This window comes from Oenanthe melanoleuca, chromosome 1 (genome assembly GCF_029582105.1).
Source record: "Oenanthe melanoleuca isolate GR-GAL-2019-014 chromosome 1, OMel1.0, whole genome shotgun sequence".
Lineage (NCBI taxonomy): Eukaryota > Metazoa > Chordata > Aves > Passeriformes > Muscicapidae > Oenanthe > Oenanthe melanoleuca.
Window position 1 is genome coordinate 58,456,897 of NC_079333.1, and position 15,379 is coordinate 58,472,275.

At 38.3% G+C, this 15,379-nt stretch overlaps 1 protein-coding gene across 1 annotated transcript in view; it reads right to left on the reverse strand.

Annotated features, from left to right (window-relative positions):
* Window positions 1–15,379, reverse strand: part of DIAPH3 (diaphanous related formin 3) — a 202,738-nt gene that overhangs the window by 185,629 nt on the left and 1,730 nt on the right. Inside the window, exon 2 of the mRNA XM_056500048.1 lies at window positions 5,506–5,538. Within this exon, the coding sequence (XP_056356023.1) occupies window positions 5,506–5,538 (33 nt within the window). The remainder of the gene's footprint in view (window positions 1–5,505; window positions 5,539–15,379) is intronic.

Genomic DNA, 15,379 nt, shown 5'->3' on the forward strand with positions numbered 1-15,379 from the left:
TCTGATACCTCATTATGAAGACAGAGCATTACAGAATTATTATGGTTTAACCTAAAATATGTTATTAGAAGTACTAAACAGCCTTCTTTCTTTCACTCCTATTCTCAAGACACACACATTCACATACATATAAATAGACATATATGAACTATCAAGACACTGATTGGGGATCACTCAGCACAGTCTTTTAGCAGAGTTCTGATATGAAATACACACAGGTAAAAAATATTCCTTTCCTGAGTGAAGGCATAAAGCCAAGAGTATTGCTTATAGCTTTTCCTCTTTTTCCAGGTGTTCTTCTCACTATGCCTTATATATACGTAGGATAAAAAGTACTGCCACCCTTTATTTTCAAGTTCACATTTTTGACTGCCTGCTATTTATATACTCAGTAAACATATTTTCACATCTGAAAAATCTGCTCAATCACTACATAATAGCTCAGTCTCCCAGACATTTTGCCAGTCATTTTAGTCACAGAAGCCAACAGCTCAGTCATGAAAGTTTGCTGTAAAACTCTGATGCTGACAGATGACAAAGACTTAGGGGGACATTAACAACACAGGAAGGAACAAAAATAGAATACAAAGTGGAACAAATCCTGTGTCTTGACTTGAAATAATTATTATTACTACTAGGGAACAGACACGATGAACTGGGTTGCAACAACTTATTTCAGTATCTTCAGAACTTAAAGCAATTCACTTAACCAGCAGAAATACTTCTCAGAAGATCAAAGAAGTTACTTCCAATGACTCTGAGTCAAAGACCTCTTAACATATTTTTCCTCCTTGAAGCTCCAGAAGATTAAAAAAGTATATTCTTTCTTAGATAGTCAAATTGCTCTACAAGATTAACTTCTTAGTATGTGAGAATTCCACTGCTAGCAATAGAGCTTTTAGGAAAAGCAAGACTTGCATAAACCAAGATACACAGAAGAATCCCTTTGAGCATATTAGGAATAAGAAGTCATTTTATCAATCTCAGAGATTGGTAAAATAATCTAAAATTTATAGAATTTAGACCTGTGCACAATCACATCCTATATACTCTATATACTGAAAATTATACAGCCTTTCTTATCTTTAAAGCAGTTCCTATGAAATCAGTATGATTTGATGCTCTAAGGAATTTTAGTATGCTTTTCTTTTTTGTCTACATGAGACACCTTTTAATAAAATTCTGTTAATATGAAGGTTTAGTTAACCTTTCTGAGTCTTCCTCTCTCTCTCTGCCAATACTGAGGCAGGCATGTCAGCAAACTGGCATCTCAGGAAGTGGAAGATCCTCACCCCAACAGGCAGGAGGGGACCTAAGAGACAGGTAGAATGGAGGTAGGTCCCTGCTTGGAGTTCCAGGCCCTCAATTCTGAATAAAGTAAGGATGGCCACCAGCAGAACTGCCAGTCTGTGCTTCTGGCAGGCAGACTTTGGGCTTTTTAGGACATGGACTGACCAAGTCCCCTCAGAGTCAATTCTGAAGGGTAAAGAAGCCCAGGAAGGCCAGACATACTTTAAGAAGAAAAATTTTAAAGGTACAGAAGGAGCCTGTCCCCATATGCCATAAAAGAATCCAGTAGAAAAAAAGACCGGCCTCACTAAACAGAGAACTTTACACTGAAACTCAGGGCTCAGTGGGGAAAGAAAAAAAAAAAAAAAAGAAAAAAAAAAAAAAAAGAAAAAAAGGAAAGTGTATCACCTCTGCAAGGAGGGTCAGATAACTTGGGGGGACTACAAGGGTGTTGCAAGGTTATGTAAGGAGAAAAAGTAGAAGAGTCAAAGCCAAACTGGAACCAGGTCACTGTTGTTGCAGACAACAAAAGTTTCAATGAATACATTGCCACCAAAGTACGGCTATGGAGAGTCTCCATCCTTTGCTGCTTGAAGAGGGTAGTATAGAGTCCAAGGATGACACAAAGGCTGAGGTATTTAATGCCTTCTTTACCTCAGTCTTTAATACCAAAACCAGCTGTGCTCAGGAAACCCAACTCCCAGAGATGAAGGTTAGGGATGGGAAGCCAAGTGAAGCCCCCATAATCCAGGAGGAAATGGCTAGTGATCTGCTATGCAAGTTAAACTCCCACAAGACTATGGGCCTGGATGGGATGTATCAGAGAATGAGGGAGACTGCAAAAGAGCTCACTAATCCACTTTCAAACATTTACCAGTGGTTCTGATTATCTGAAGAAGTTCCAGTTGAATGGAAATTAGAAAATACAAGGCCCACCTAAAAGAAAGATTGTAAAGATGATCAAAGGAACCAGAGGTCTGTCAAACTAACCTAGATACTAGGGGAAGTCATGGAACAGATCATCTGAGTGTCATCACACAGAATGTAATAGGACAACCAGGATATCAGGTCCAGCCAACAAGGGTTTAGGAAAGGCAGGTCCTGCTTGACCAACCTGATCTCCTTCTATGACCATTTGACCTACTCAGTGGATAAGGGAAAGGCTGTGGATGGTGCCTCCCTAGACATCACTAAGGCATTTTGCACCATTTCCTACAGCATTCTCATGGAGAAACTGGCTGCTCATGGCTTGGGCAGGTGCATTCTTTGCTGGGTGAAAAACTGTTTGGATGGCTGAATCCAGAGAGTGGTAGAGAATGGTGCTACATCAAGCTGGTAGCCAGTCATAAGTGGGGTTCCCCAAAGCTCAGTATTGGGGTCAGTCCTGTTTAATATCTTCATCAGTGATCTGGACAAAGGGGTTAAGTGCTCTCTCAGTCAGTGAGAGTGGGTGACAAGTGTTGATCTGTTGAAGGGCAGGAAGGCTCTGCAGAGGAATCTGGACAGACTGGACCAATGGACTCAGGGCAGCAGCCTGACGCTCAATAAGGCCAAATGCCAGATCCTGAACCTGGGTCACAAAGCCCCTTGCAGAGCTACAGGCTGGGGTCAGAGTGACTGGAACATGGCCCAGCAGAAAAGGACCTGGGGGTGCTGGTTGACAGTGGCTGAACATGAGCCAGCATGTGCCCAGCTGGCCAAGAAGGCCAATGGCATCCTGGTCTGTATCAGAAATAGTGTGGCCAGCAGGACCAAGGCTGTGACCATCCCCCTGGTGATGCTCTGGTGAGACTTCACTGCAAATCCTGTGTTCAGTTTTGTGTCCCTCACTACAAGAAAGGCATTGAGGTACTAGAGTGCGCCCAGAAAAGGGCAATGCAGCTGGTGAAGGAAGGACTTAGAAAGCAAGTCCTATGAGGAGCAGCTGAGGGAGCTTGGGATGTTTATGTTGGAGAAGAAGAGGCTCAGGGGATCTCACTGCTCTCTACAAATGCCTGAAAAAAGGTTTTTACAAGGTGGGACGTGGCCTCTTTCACCATCTCGAGTGAAAGGATAAGAGGAAATGGCCTTAAGTTGCACCCAGGGAGGTTCAGATTGGACATTAGGAAAAAAAAATTCTCTGGCAGAGTGGTTAGGCATTGCAATGAGTTGCCCAGGAACATGATGGAGTAACCATCTCTGGAATTGTTCATGAGGCATCTAGATGTGGCACTTGATATGATTTAGGGGTGATTATGGTGGTGCTATGTTGAACTACATGAATTTGAAGGTATCTTCCAACATTGATGATTCTGTGATTCTTGAAATGTGGAGCACTTGAGAGACATATTTGATATCTCAGCCATCTGCTTTCCACTCCTCTGTAGAGAAAATGCAATTGCCATCTTTGCAGATAGTAAACAAGCAAGCTAAAAGGAGCACAGGTGTAAAAAGCAAGGTGTTTCTGAACTTAATGAGGATTTGTCATCAAAAGTAGACCATTCATTCAAATAATCAAATTACAGTATTGAAAAGTAGTCTGGATTTTAGATTCTTAGCATGCTGCTAACATACTTAAAAAACAAAAAAAAAAATAGTTCCAGCATACAACTGTATTTGTAAGAAATGGGTTGGGAAATACAAATATTTCATAAATCATAATGCAGCAATAAGTTAACATGCAAGTGATTGCCCATGAGAAGAAAGGAAATACACTATTTGATTGACAGCTACAAAATCAAGTAATCTTAAACCTTCAATTTCTTTACCTTCTCTTACTACAAATTTTGTCCTTGTCCCAGAATTGCACACAGAAAGAGTAAACCAACAGAAAACTGAAATAGTTTTCATATTAGGGAATATGAATAGGGATAAAATGTATCCATTTGAAAGCATGCCCTCATTCCAAGATGACCTTGCAAGTAAACAAAATATCCCCCTTTACATATATTTAAAAGATCTCAAATGTGGTGTTGCAATTTTTTTTTTTTACTGTTAGCCTTTTACTAAATAGCTGTCATTTGCCTTTTTAAATACATATATTAATATAATCAATTTGGTACTAATCTGCAAACGAGGTTTCATTATGTGAAGGGGCCTTTGGAATGCTCTGAGAAATCTAAGGAGCTGAGAAAAACTTTGTTTACTACAGAGCTGACAGGCTTTTTGTACTTATCCCATAAATCCACAGTAAACCTGCTGACTTTTTGGGGCTATAATTACAAGCTGGACAAGTCCAATAAGCTTTGTAAAGTACAAGTGCAAATAAGCAGCAGTCTAGCCTCTTTAACAGGAAAGAAAAAGCCTCACAAAAACAAACAGCAAGTGCATCCCAACTATAACCCTTTCAAAACTTGTTTTCTAGTTATCAAAAAATACTTTTGGTTTCAGAAAGTTCATAGCATTTCCTTAGTTCTCCAAGACAACACAAGTTTATACAATCAAACTTGTATTTTCAGCCAGTCAGATTCAAATTTCTTAATAACAATTTACATCAAAAGAAACACTGCTAAAAAAATAGAAACAGATGATTTAAGTCAATCTAGAACTGATAGGCATAAATCTCTGCACTTCAGCTCCCAGCTACACACAGAAGTACTACAGCAAGAACTGTATAGCACTGAAGTCATAAAAGCTGATCCTTAAGTGATGAAAAAACATTAGTTCCTAGACAAAATCAAAGACCTTGTAAAATTATGTATTTTAAGAAAAAATATTATCACCCACAAAAGAGTAGTACAGGCAATGAAATAGGTAACTTCAAGAGCGAGAAAAAAAAAATCTGGTTTGTGGTTAGATATAGAACCTCATCTGTGATCAAATTTGAGAAACACTGTTAAACATGACACTAATATACTTTAGGTGGTTTGAACAAGCATTAGAGCTTCACAAGCAAATGTTACTCTGTTAAACATGTTATTTTAAGCTAGCCATGCAGCCTAAGTAACTTTAATATTAAACATGCAATCACAGATATCTTTACTGCATGTAGATTGGCACAATTACCTGTGTCAGGCTCATTTAACTGTGATTATAGTATACTTCAAAGCCATCCATACATTTTTGCTACTCGTACTGATTATGTTACAGGTAATTACCAGTTCAGTGAGACTTTGCCAATTAACTAAATTATCCTCAAAGTTAAAATAGTTTCTCATATTAGTAAGGTTATTTCTATTGCATTAGCAGTAAGGTTATTTGCTTAGCATAGCCAAAGCAAAATTTAAGTTGTCTTACCACATCATCAGTCAGTGTCTTGATATTTAAGTGCTGTAAATCAAACAGGAAAGCAGTCATGTCAAAATTGTTCAGTTAGGGGAAAAAAAAAACAAAAACCCAACCGTCAGTTATAGTTACTTTTATTCAAAATCACATGCAAGTTAAACACTGTTGAATCCTGACACTTAAAATGAACCAAGTTTCTTGGCAAGTTGTACCTGCTGGTTTTCAATGCACAGCAAGTTATACAGATTTTTAAAATCTTCCATTTGATCCTTTAACAGAATATCAGAAGAATATGAACCAAGCACAGCCTGAAACAAGTTGTGTTTTATTATATTTCATGACTACATTATATTTTATAGCTAAATATACAGATGACCTGCTCAAAATTCAGCTATGAGACGTGTGTCTTCTCAAAATGGCTGTGGGAACACCAACAAATCATCCAGAGATTTCAAACTCAATAGAAGAACATAGAGCTCCTCAAACCTTCAAAACTATCCATCAAGCTGCAACACTCAAACTACTCACATTGTTCAACAGTCCCAAGTTATGCCTCTGTGGCAAGCAGAACATGAACTTGTGAGCAGAAACTGAACTGAGCATTTAATAACAGTAGCATCCAAAAATCTACAGATCACTCAAAACAGCAGTTTCTGAACCAACATTTGCTCTCCACTGCACATTTACAAACACAACAAGTGCTAGGATATACAGCTCTTGCACAAAACCAAAGAGCAGCACAGAACACTGGCAACTGATGAGTCAGTGTTGCACGGATCCCATGTATCATTTTTATGAAGAGGTTGAAAACAGACTTGGCAGGAAAATGCCAAGAATGTGAAGTCACATACTTAATGGGACAGACTCTTACCCTTCTCTTAGACTCCCCTCTCTCCCCCTGGCAACAGCTACAGCAACTATATCCTAATTAACCAGATTAGGAAACTCTTCACCAAGTCAACAATAATTGGCTACCACTCTCTACAGCAACCTGAAAGGAGTTTATAGCAAGGTGAGGGTCAGTCTCTTCTCCCAGCTAAGAAGCGAGAGGAAAACAGGAAATGATCTCAAGTTGAACCAGTGGAGGTTGGTTGGATATTAGGAAAAAATTATTCACTGAAAAGGGTAGTCAGGCATTGGAAAAGACTGCCCAGGGAAATAGTAGAATCAACATCCCTGGAAGTGTTCAAAAAGTATGCAAAAACATAATACTTGGGTTTGGAAGTGAAAGTGATGGTGCTAGGGTGATGATGATGATCTCAGATGCTTCCAACTTTAATGGTTCTGATCGTGATCATTACTTCTGACATCTTCTCTGGCTCATCCCTCAGAATCAAAGAACAATTTGTGTTAAGTAAATAATATCACACAGTAGCTCTAATCTGAATAGGGTTAAGAAACTGAGGAAGAAGTGGTTGTTGAATGGTTATGAAGTTAAAAATAAAAGCCAAATGAGGTGCAAGGAAACAGTATTCCATAACACAGTAAGTTCTAATATAAAAAAAAATTGTTGAAAAAGATGCTAGGTCACTACTGAACTTTTATGATAATCCCATTCCATGTTCTAAAGGGTGAGGATTTGTAATAAATTAAAACAACAGCTATGTGAAAATATTCCAATCCAGCCAGGAGACTGAAGATCTGTATCCCAGTCTCCTCACTGGCATTCTCCTGCCACAGAGGTAGATCAGACATTTACCCCACACACTGCTACAGAACTGGGGTTTATTACTTGTTTTTCCCATTCTGCTAAACATATACAAAGTTATATACATATACATTAAATGATGTCATTTGCAAAAGCTCATGACTTTGCATTTAGCAAGGTTTGGTACAATACTTCTATGCTTAAGTGAGCAAAACTGCAAGAGAAAACACTAACATATGGTCTGAAACTATAACTAGGTAGAGAAGAACATGAAAATTTATTCCTTTCATACAGATGACTTAAATCACTAAGCCTTAAGCAACGCACAAATACCATCATAGAGCTCCTCTAATATGGCAGGAGACTACATAATCTTCTTAGAATGAAAACCACCTGCATTCTATGCTTTGAGTGGAAATTCAAGATTCATGTCAAACTCATATACACTCCACTAAAAAAATACAGGAGAGCAACATCAAGTTCATTTCCACTTAAGAACAGATGTTGGATGCTTTGCAATTGCTCCATACAAGAAAGCATCATCAAGCAGGTAGCCAGGCAATTTCAGGTTTTGTTCTTTGAAAAAGACAGAAGTTCGTGGGATAGTTCAAGCCAGTATTTTACTTTTCATTTAAGTTGTGGAATTCAGCAGTGCAATTTACTATAATAACAAGTGGAAGGCTTCCCATTTGGTATAACAGAACACCTCACTGACCCAAGTCATCTGACTAATTAGTGAGAAAAGACTACCACACAACCAATTAAGGACACCATAATGGTACAACAAACTCGAAATACAGACATGAGTCTTCTCTCAAAGTCTTCATCTTACTCGATACCTAGAGTACAGAAGTCTAAAAATACCAGCACTTCTTTCATAAAAAGTTGTGGAGTCTAGTTTGAAGGCAAGTGCTAAAGCAGGTTCTTAAGTAAGAATCTACTTAACCTGCACTAAATATCAACACTGGTGATGTATTTAGCGCTTTGTTTTTTTAATAAAGGAGAAGAAATTGCATGCAAACTACAACCCAGTGTTCAGCTCTTCCAGCACTCCAATATTAAAAGGCTGAATGACTTGCTGTAAGACATCTCTAAAGATTTATTTAGTGAACTTTATGTTATAATGCTTCCCAGTCAGGTGAGTTGGTTAAAACAGAACTGGGGTTCTCTTTTTCCCTTCTCCCTCATCAAGTCTTTCTCTTCTGATAAGGCTTTACAAAGCAAAATCAGTTGACAGCTTTACTGGTCTTTTATAGCATTCAAGGATACAGAGATGTGGAACATTACATGAGGTCTTAAAAACAACAACCACAACAAAGAAAATTAACTAGATCTTTTGATAGTATTACATTTAGAGGAGTGCTGTGACTCAAGAACAAGAACATATTTTTATTCTTGAGAGGCCAAATAAAACCAACACATTTCTAGTAAGGGAAAAATAACTAGACCAGGAGTCAGGTAAAGACCAGGTAGAGACTGAAGTGCTTTACGGCCACAGGGACATATTTGCAGGCTCTGATATATTAGTTCACAAAGGACACATTCTGCTCAAGTGAACAGGTTGCCTTAAGCACAGGCTTGCAAATAAACAACTATGACTTAAGTAATATTCCTATAATATTCAGTCACTGCTAAAAACATTAAGTAATTTTACAGGATATTGCTTTTCAATGGATGAAAATATTATATGTTATATGCTATTCTGAGTCTTCCATGAACTACCCCACAATAACAAAATTACTGATTTGAAAGCACAGGAGCTATGTACAAGAATTCTTCTAGTCTGTTTATCATGTAGAAAGTAGATACGCAAAACTGAAAACCAAATTATCAATATTTCAAGTATGCTGATGTGTTTCTTAGTCAGAGATATACAAAAGCACAAAGAGATTTACGAGTTAATTAGGACAGTTCAGAAGGAGAGATTCATCAGTAGCACCTACAGTTAGAAAACCAGTAGTAGCACCGTTGCTTAGTCTTCAGCTATACAAACACCTTTATAAACTAAATTTTAAAATTGCACTCTTCAGCGTAACATGGTTTTTAGTCTAGGACATGGAAGAGAGGTCATTTTGCTTTGCAATTGAGTAGAAGTAATTCACTTAAAGCTAAGTACAATGAAAAAGAAATGCACAGGTGTATAATTTTTGAATAAAGCAAGCAATCTGACAGAATTACCCCTTATGGGAGATTATGTCCCTCAGGCATTATGCTAAATAAACAATGTCATAAGACAGAGGATATACACACACATGCAGAATGTGGTACAGTGTTCTTGACAAGCTGGCAAAACTCCAAAGATAGTGAGAGTCTTGAACAGAAGCTGAAAGGTAGAATAGGATACAAGGGCTGAGTTTCACAACACAAGCACAGCAACAAGCTGACTACTCCAGGGACAGAAAGAGTACTGTGTCTCTTGAAAAGGCCACACATGATGAAGACACTATGATGCAACTTTCATGCCACCCAGCTAAAGAAAGCCAAATCTATTTGGCTTCATATACATTCACAGTAAAGAATTTTGTTGTCATATTGACGCCTGAAAACTAGGCAAAAAAACTACTCCATAGTATAAGGCCTACAGAGCAGGTATTTATTTATTCAAAGCCAGGAGAGAGTGGGATAGCTCCACCACAAACTCACTCTTCCATTCTTCACACAGTACAAGTTTTTATACTTTTTTTACTTAATGTGCATATTATACTTGCCTAACCTTCATATTGTAACATATTTTCTAATTACATGATTACATAAACCATTATAGAACATGCACGGTTTCTGCACGAGGTGGTCATCAGCCTCCTGGTGGTCACTTTGGATGAAAGCTCCGGAGTCTTCCTCAGGCTTGAACTTCTCACCTGTTTCTGCACATGTTATATAAGCTTGTCTGCTCAAATAGCCAGCAGTTAGCTTTTTGTCACTCATTGTGCTAAATTTGCTGATTTCTAAAAAGTGCTTCCTTCACATACCCTGTTACAAAGTAACTACTTCTTTCATAGCTACAGCTTTTTGCATAGCTCAAACATTATCTTACTGCTTTGGCATTCAGAGGAAAGAATGGAGGGGATGGACCAGGGAGGGTGATGGGGCAACATTATCTTGTTGCCCAGGTATCAGTATACAAGATTATGATCTTATATTGCAGATCCAAACAGCAGAATGTACTTGAAGTTCATCTGCTAGACAGAATAACTTGACGGATTGCCTATATAATTACCCCAGTCAAGCCCATCTAGAGACAGAGAAGCAGAGCAAAACAATGACAAATCCCACTTAATTGGATCAGCAGTACTAGGCTGATCTTTTGTCTCATTACATCTATTTCCCTATCTTTACACATGCATATTTATGGTCGAAATTCTCTCTAGGTATGGTACAAGCAGTTCAGGCAAACAGGATGAGAATTCAGGAGAATGATGCCTCACATGGGACGCTGATCCCATGTCTTCAGCATTTTTTCCACCACTACAGGTCAGTGTGGCCTGGAACCAATGAAGACCAGCCTAGTACAATTTTGAGTATAGTCTGTATCATTGAAGAGTTTTTTAGCACTCTACCAAAAGGGGCAGAATCTACATTCTCCACAAGTGGTCTTTTCATCATGGCATAAGCACAAAGTGATGTTGCTCATCTAACTTTCTGAATGAAAGCATATTATTTGGCACTTGAACTCAGATCATGCCTGGCAGGGATGGGCATTGTTAGTATGACAGAAAGACCAACAGAATAGGATTTTTTTATCATAAATGGAAGTAGAAGGCAGACAAGCATACTCCTATACACTCCTGCCAATATGAGAGGGGTTTTAGGCATGCAACGTAACATGATGTGAGGCAACTAAACAATTTCAACATGAAATGTCCTCCACCACCATAAAGTACTTCAATTTACAAAAAAAATTAAAAAAAATAAAATCCACAGTCCAGATATTCTGGGATATTATTTTTTTGCCTTTTTTACAGAAGAAAACAAGGAAACAAACCCACTTATGACACTCCCTCCAAATCACCATGCACATGTATAGGTTATATGATAAAGGACAAAGTGCTTCCAGCCCACATGTGGTTATGAGAAAAAGAAAAAAAATGGGAAAAAGGAGAGCTTAAGCAAGATGAGTTTTAGAAGAACCATCTAGCTTATGGCTGAACACTGAAACAAGAAAAACAAAGACTAGGGATGTTCATATAATCACATAATCCCCTCTGCACCTCTGTAAATTCGAAAGTGAGCAAAAACTCATTGCCATTAATATTATCACCAAAAAAAGATTCAACACTAGCTGTTTTTCCTCCAAAGGATATTCTCCACAAAAACACAAGTAGAAGAGCGAATCAAGGACTGAAAGAAACCTGTAGACTCAGAAAAAAGTTAATTGGATAATCACAGTGAATGCTATCACTATAGGATCTCCTTTGCAACAATATTCCCTCAGTAATTTTGCTACCTCAGTCTGAAAACGCAATTTACAAACTGCACGGCATTTCTTGCTTTTAATTTCCAATATACTACTTCAGCATTTAGATAATGGCTTTATCACACACTCTGTCTCTGCTGCTTGGAAAGCAATCAGGAGCAAAACTACCTTAACACGACAGGTTCTACATGGTCACATTCTTTAGGCATTGATGAGTTAAACTCAAAATTGGTGCTTACAGGTAAGATCATATAACAAAGTGCTAGAACACAGCAGTAAAATTTAATATCATAACCCACAGCGTTAATTCATGCCAACAAAAATAACAGCATGAAGAATTTACAATTCTACAAAGCTGCGATAAAGTGTTTTAGGTAACAGCTGTTCAGCAATCATTTCTTTAAAAGACTAATTTAGATTCAAGGTCTTACACTGCAGCATAACTGCAGCAATAATTCAGTCACTTTGTAATTAAAGATATTGACACAGATTGGTCTTACCTTTCTACTCTATGCCAGAGAAATGGAAGTGCGTTTCCTCTTAACTACATCTATCTTTGATTTATAGACACTGTTAAATGCAACAGTTAATTTGTCTATTTTTAACAGATTGGTATAAACAAGAAACCCTTCTTGACTCGTAAATTTCATAAAGAACTTAATCAAAAAAAAACATAACCTGAAAGTCACTGAAGTCAGGTCAACGGTATACTGAAATTAATAGAAACACCTCTAATTGAAGCCAGAAATTGAAGCTGATCTTTTGAGAACTAATGTCTATGAGATGTAATATCAGTAAAGTTAGTTGGAAGTCACACAATGTAGCACTCACTGTAATGATTTCCAAACATTTCTAAGGTGAGAGAGAGGGAATCAAGGAGAGGAAGTGGCAAACAATTGCTTTTTACCCCACCCCAGCAGATTTCAGAAGTTTCTTGCTCAGTCAATGTACACATAGAGAACAGGTACAGTATCTACCATCCTTCAGTAGATTTTCTGTTTTTACAAGGTCTTAAACCACATGGGTGGATGCATGAGTTGAAGCATCACAGTACCACAAAAACTCTTTTACCCTTTTAAAAGTCCCACTCTTCTAAAAACTTGGACCTGCTGAACAAAGTCATGCTGGTATGAGCTTCAAAATGAACCATCACTCCTTAAAAAAAAAAATATTTAAAATGGGTCTGCAAAAGAACCAAGACAATTGATGCTTGAAACTCATTTACTTCTTCTGAGAAGTTTATTCAGGAAGAGTCCTTCAAGGCATTATTTGATAGGGCTAAACAGTTATAGTGGCTGATTCCAGTGCCTCTTCCACTCCTCAGTGAGTTTTAAAAAACAGTATTTTCCCCAATTAAAAAGAGTTTTCTTTAGCAGAGAGAAAAAAAAGGAGGTATATGTTAATGATGTCACCTTTGTCAACCAGCAATCCAATTTCACCTCAAGGTTTGTCAGGGAATCAAATTATTTTTCAGATTAGCATATCTGCTATGACAGATCAATATGCTGCATTGACTGGAAAGGTCCAACCTGGAACTTATTTTCAAGCCTTGAACACTGAGAAATATTACCCTCACATAATCTGTATACTTGAGGTCAATAAATTCTAACAGATAATTTAATTTGACAAATGTATACAGATAGAAATATAACTGAGGTAACATGAGGTATGGCACTCTAAGTACCCCAAACAGAGAAAAGGGCACAGCCTAAATCAAACACTGGATTACAGAGAGCCCGAAGGGGTGAGAGCCAGGTTTTACACATTCTGACACAAAACTAATTTAACTAATAGAATTACACTGATGTATTACAGAAAGAGTTAGATGCAAAGAAGTCAAGCTGGAAAATACCTCTAAGATCAACAAGTCCCAAACATAAACCAAACATTGCCAAGTCCATCTCTAAACCACAACCTTAAATGCCACATCTTTTAAACACCTTATGAGACAGTGACCACCTCTCTGGGCAGCCTCTTCCAGCTTGAGGCCCTTTCCTCTTGTTCTGTCACTTGTAACTTGGGAGAGCATGCCGACCCCCACCTCACTACAGCCTCCTTCAGCTGTCAAGAGCAATAAGGTCAGCCAGTGAGTTAACAGCACACCTAGAACACAATCCATGTTCAATCAATAATTCTTCAGTCCCTATCAGCATCCAAGGATAAAAATCTTTGCTTTAAGACATTATTTAAAGATGGAAAATAGGACTACAGGAGTGAAATGCTTTTGAAAATTGCAGTTTAGTTAAGCATTCTCATGAATTAAGGACATGCTCATCTATCCCTGCTAAAGAGAAACTGGGCAGGGGAACAGGAAAAGGCCAAAATATATCATCAAAACCCACACCTACCTACAAGATGATCATATACCCTATAAAACTGAGTCAGAACCCCAAATTTGATCCCCTTTATTTTCTGTAGCTGAGACCTCAACACCGTGACCTCAAAAAAAAACAGTCAGCTGATGTCTATATTGAAACATTACCAAAATCACTTTTGCATAGCCTGGAAAGCCTAGACATATGCCCAACAAGATCACCTGCACCAAAGAAAAGGCCTTTTTTCACTGAAAATATGAGATTTCCTCTAAGAAAAAAAGCCTCAATGGCTTTTATCACATATCTATCAGTGTTCTATTCCCTATAAACTATTGTACTGCCATTCTAACACATGCTTAGAAAAACTGAACATGATGGCAACACACTACTTCTGTTTTAGCACATAATTAGACGAAAAAATGAAAACCATTGTGATATCTGCATAAGAATTTGCAGTTAAAGTATTGGTAATAAGTAAAACCTCTCGACCCAGAGCTCTTGTCAGTTGCAAACACACAAAAATCCACGCCTCACTCATGAAAAGAATAATCCAGCCCTCGAGTCATACAGTGACATCACTATCCAATATTTATAGTGGCCAGACCACACAGGTTTCTCGTCACAGATCATATTCTAAAGAGTGTGGTGAGAGACAGGGAAGATCTGGTGTCACAAGACATTTTGGACTATGTGTGTGTGGGGGGTAGGGGGAAGGGGCAGGTTGGGCCTTTCCTTGCTCTGAACACACCCTCCCTCCTGGAGCCTGTATCCAAGTCCCACACTGGCTGCCAATCCCTGGCACAGAGGAGGCAATGCTCCACACGTCTGGAGCCCCTAATCCAGCTCCTGAGTGGCCAAACAAACAGAAGTCCCACCTGGGGAAGGGCCCCGAAAGGCCAAGGGGTATTTAAAGCTGAACACAAGAAAAGCACATATCTTGACCCTACGTCTTCTTGGAATTTCTATGAGCTGAGCACTGCTGGAACCCAGCAGCTGGTAGGTATGCGTGTCCTTTTCTGTCTTCCTCTCCTTCTTCTTCTAACTCCTCTTCTTGGAATTTTTGAGTAACTTAAAATCAAACAGGCTTAAAGTTTGCCAAGTCAAATGGGCTTAGTAATGCTTTGAGATTATTTTATGTTGATTGAATGTTGCACCAAACATTCAAAAACTTTTTGCCAAAGGTCTTTGATTTTCTGAGGTTGTAAAGTCTTTTTTTTTTTTGTTGTAACCTCCTGAAAATATCTTGTTGCTATTTCTCCTATGCATCTAACTCAGAGTCCAGGAACAATCATAAGGCCTTTCAAAAGCCTCATCAAGTGAGAGGTTTACACATGTCCAGCCATGTCAACTGCATGACTAAAACTCACACATCCCTAGTGGATATTCAGCCACTTACAATGCCAAGCAAATAGCTCTCGGTCACATTTTCATATATACCCATTCTAACATGTAGAAAAAGGCACAGGGACATGGTTCAAACAGCAGTCTCTGCAGCCACAATACAAAACA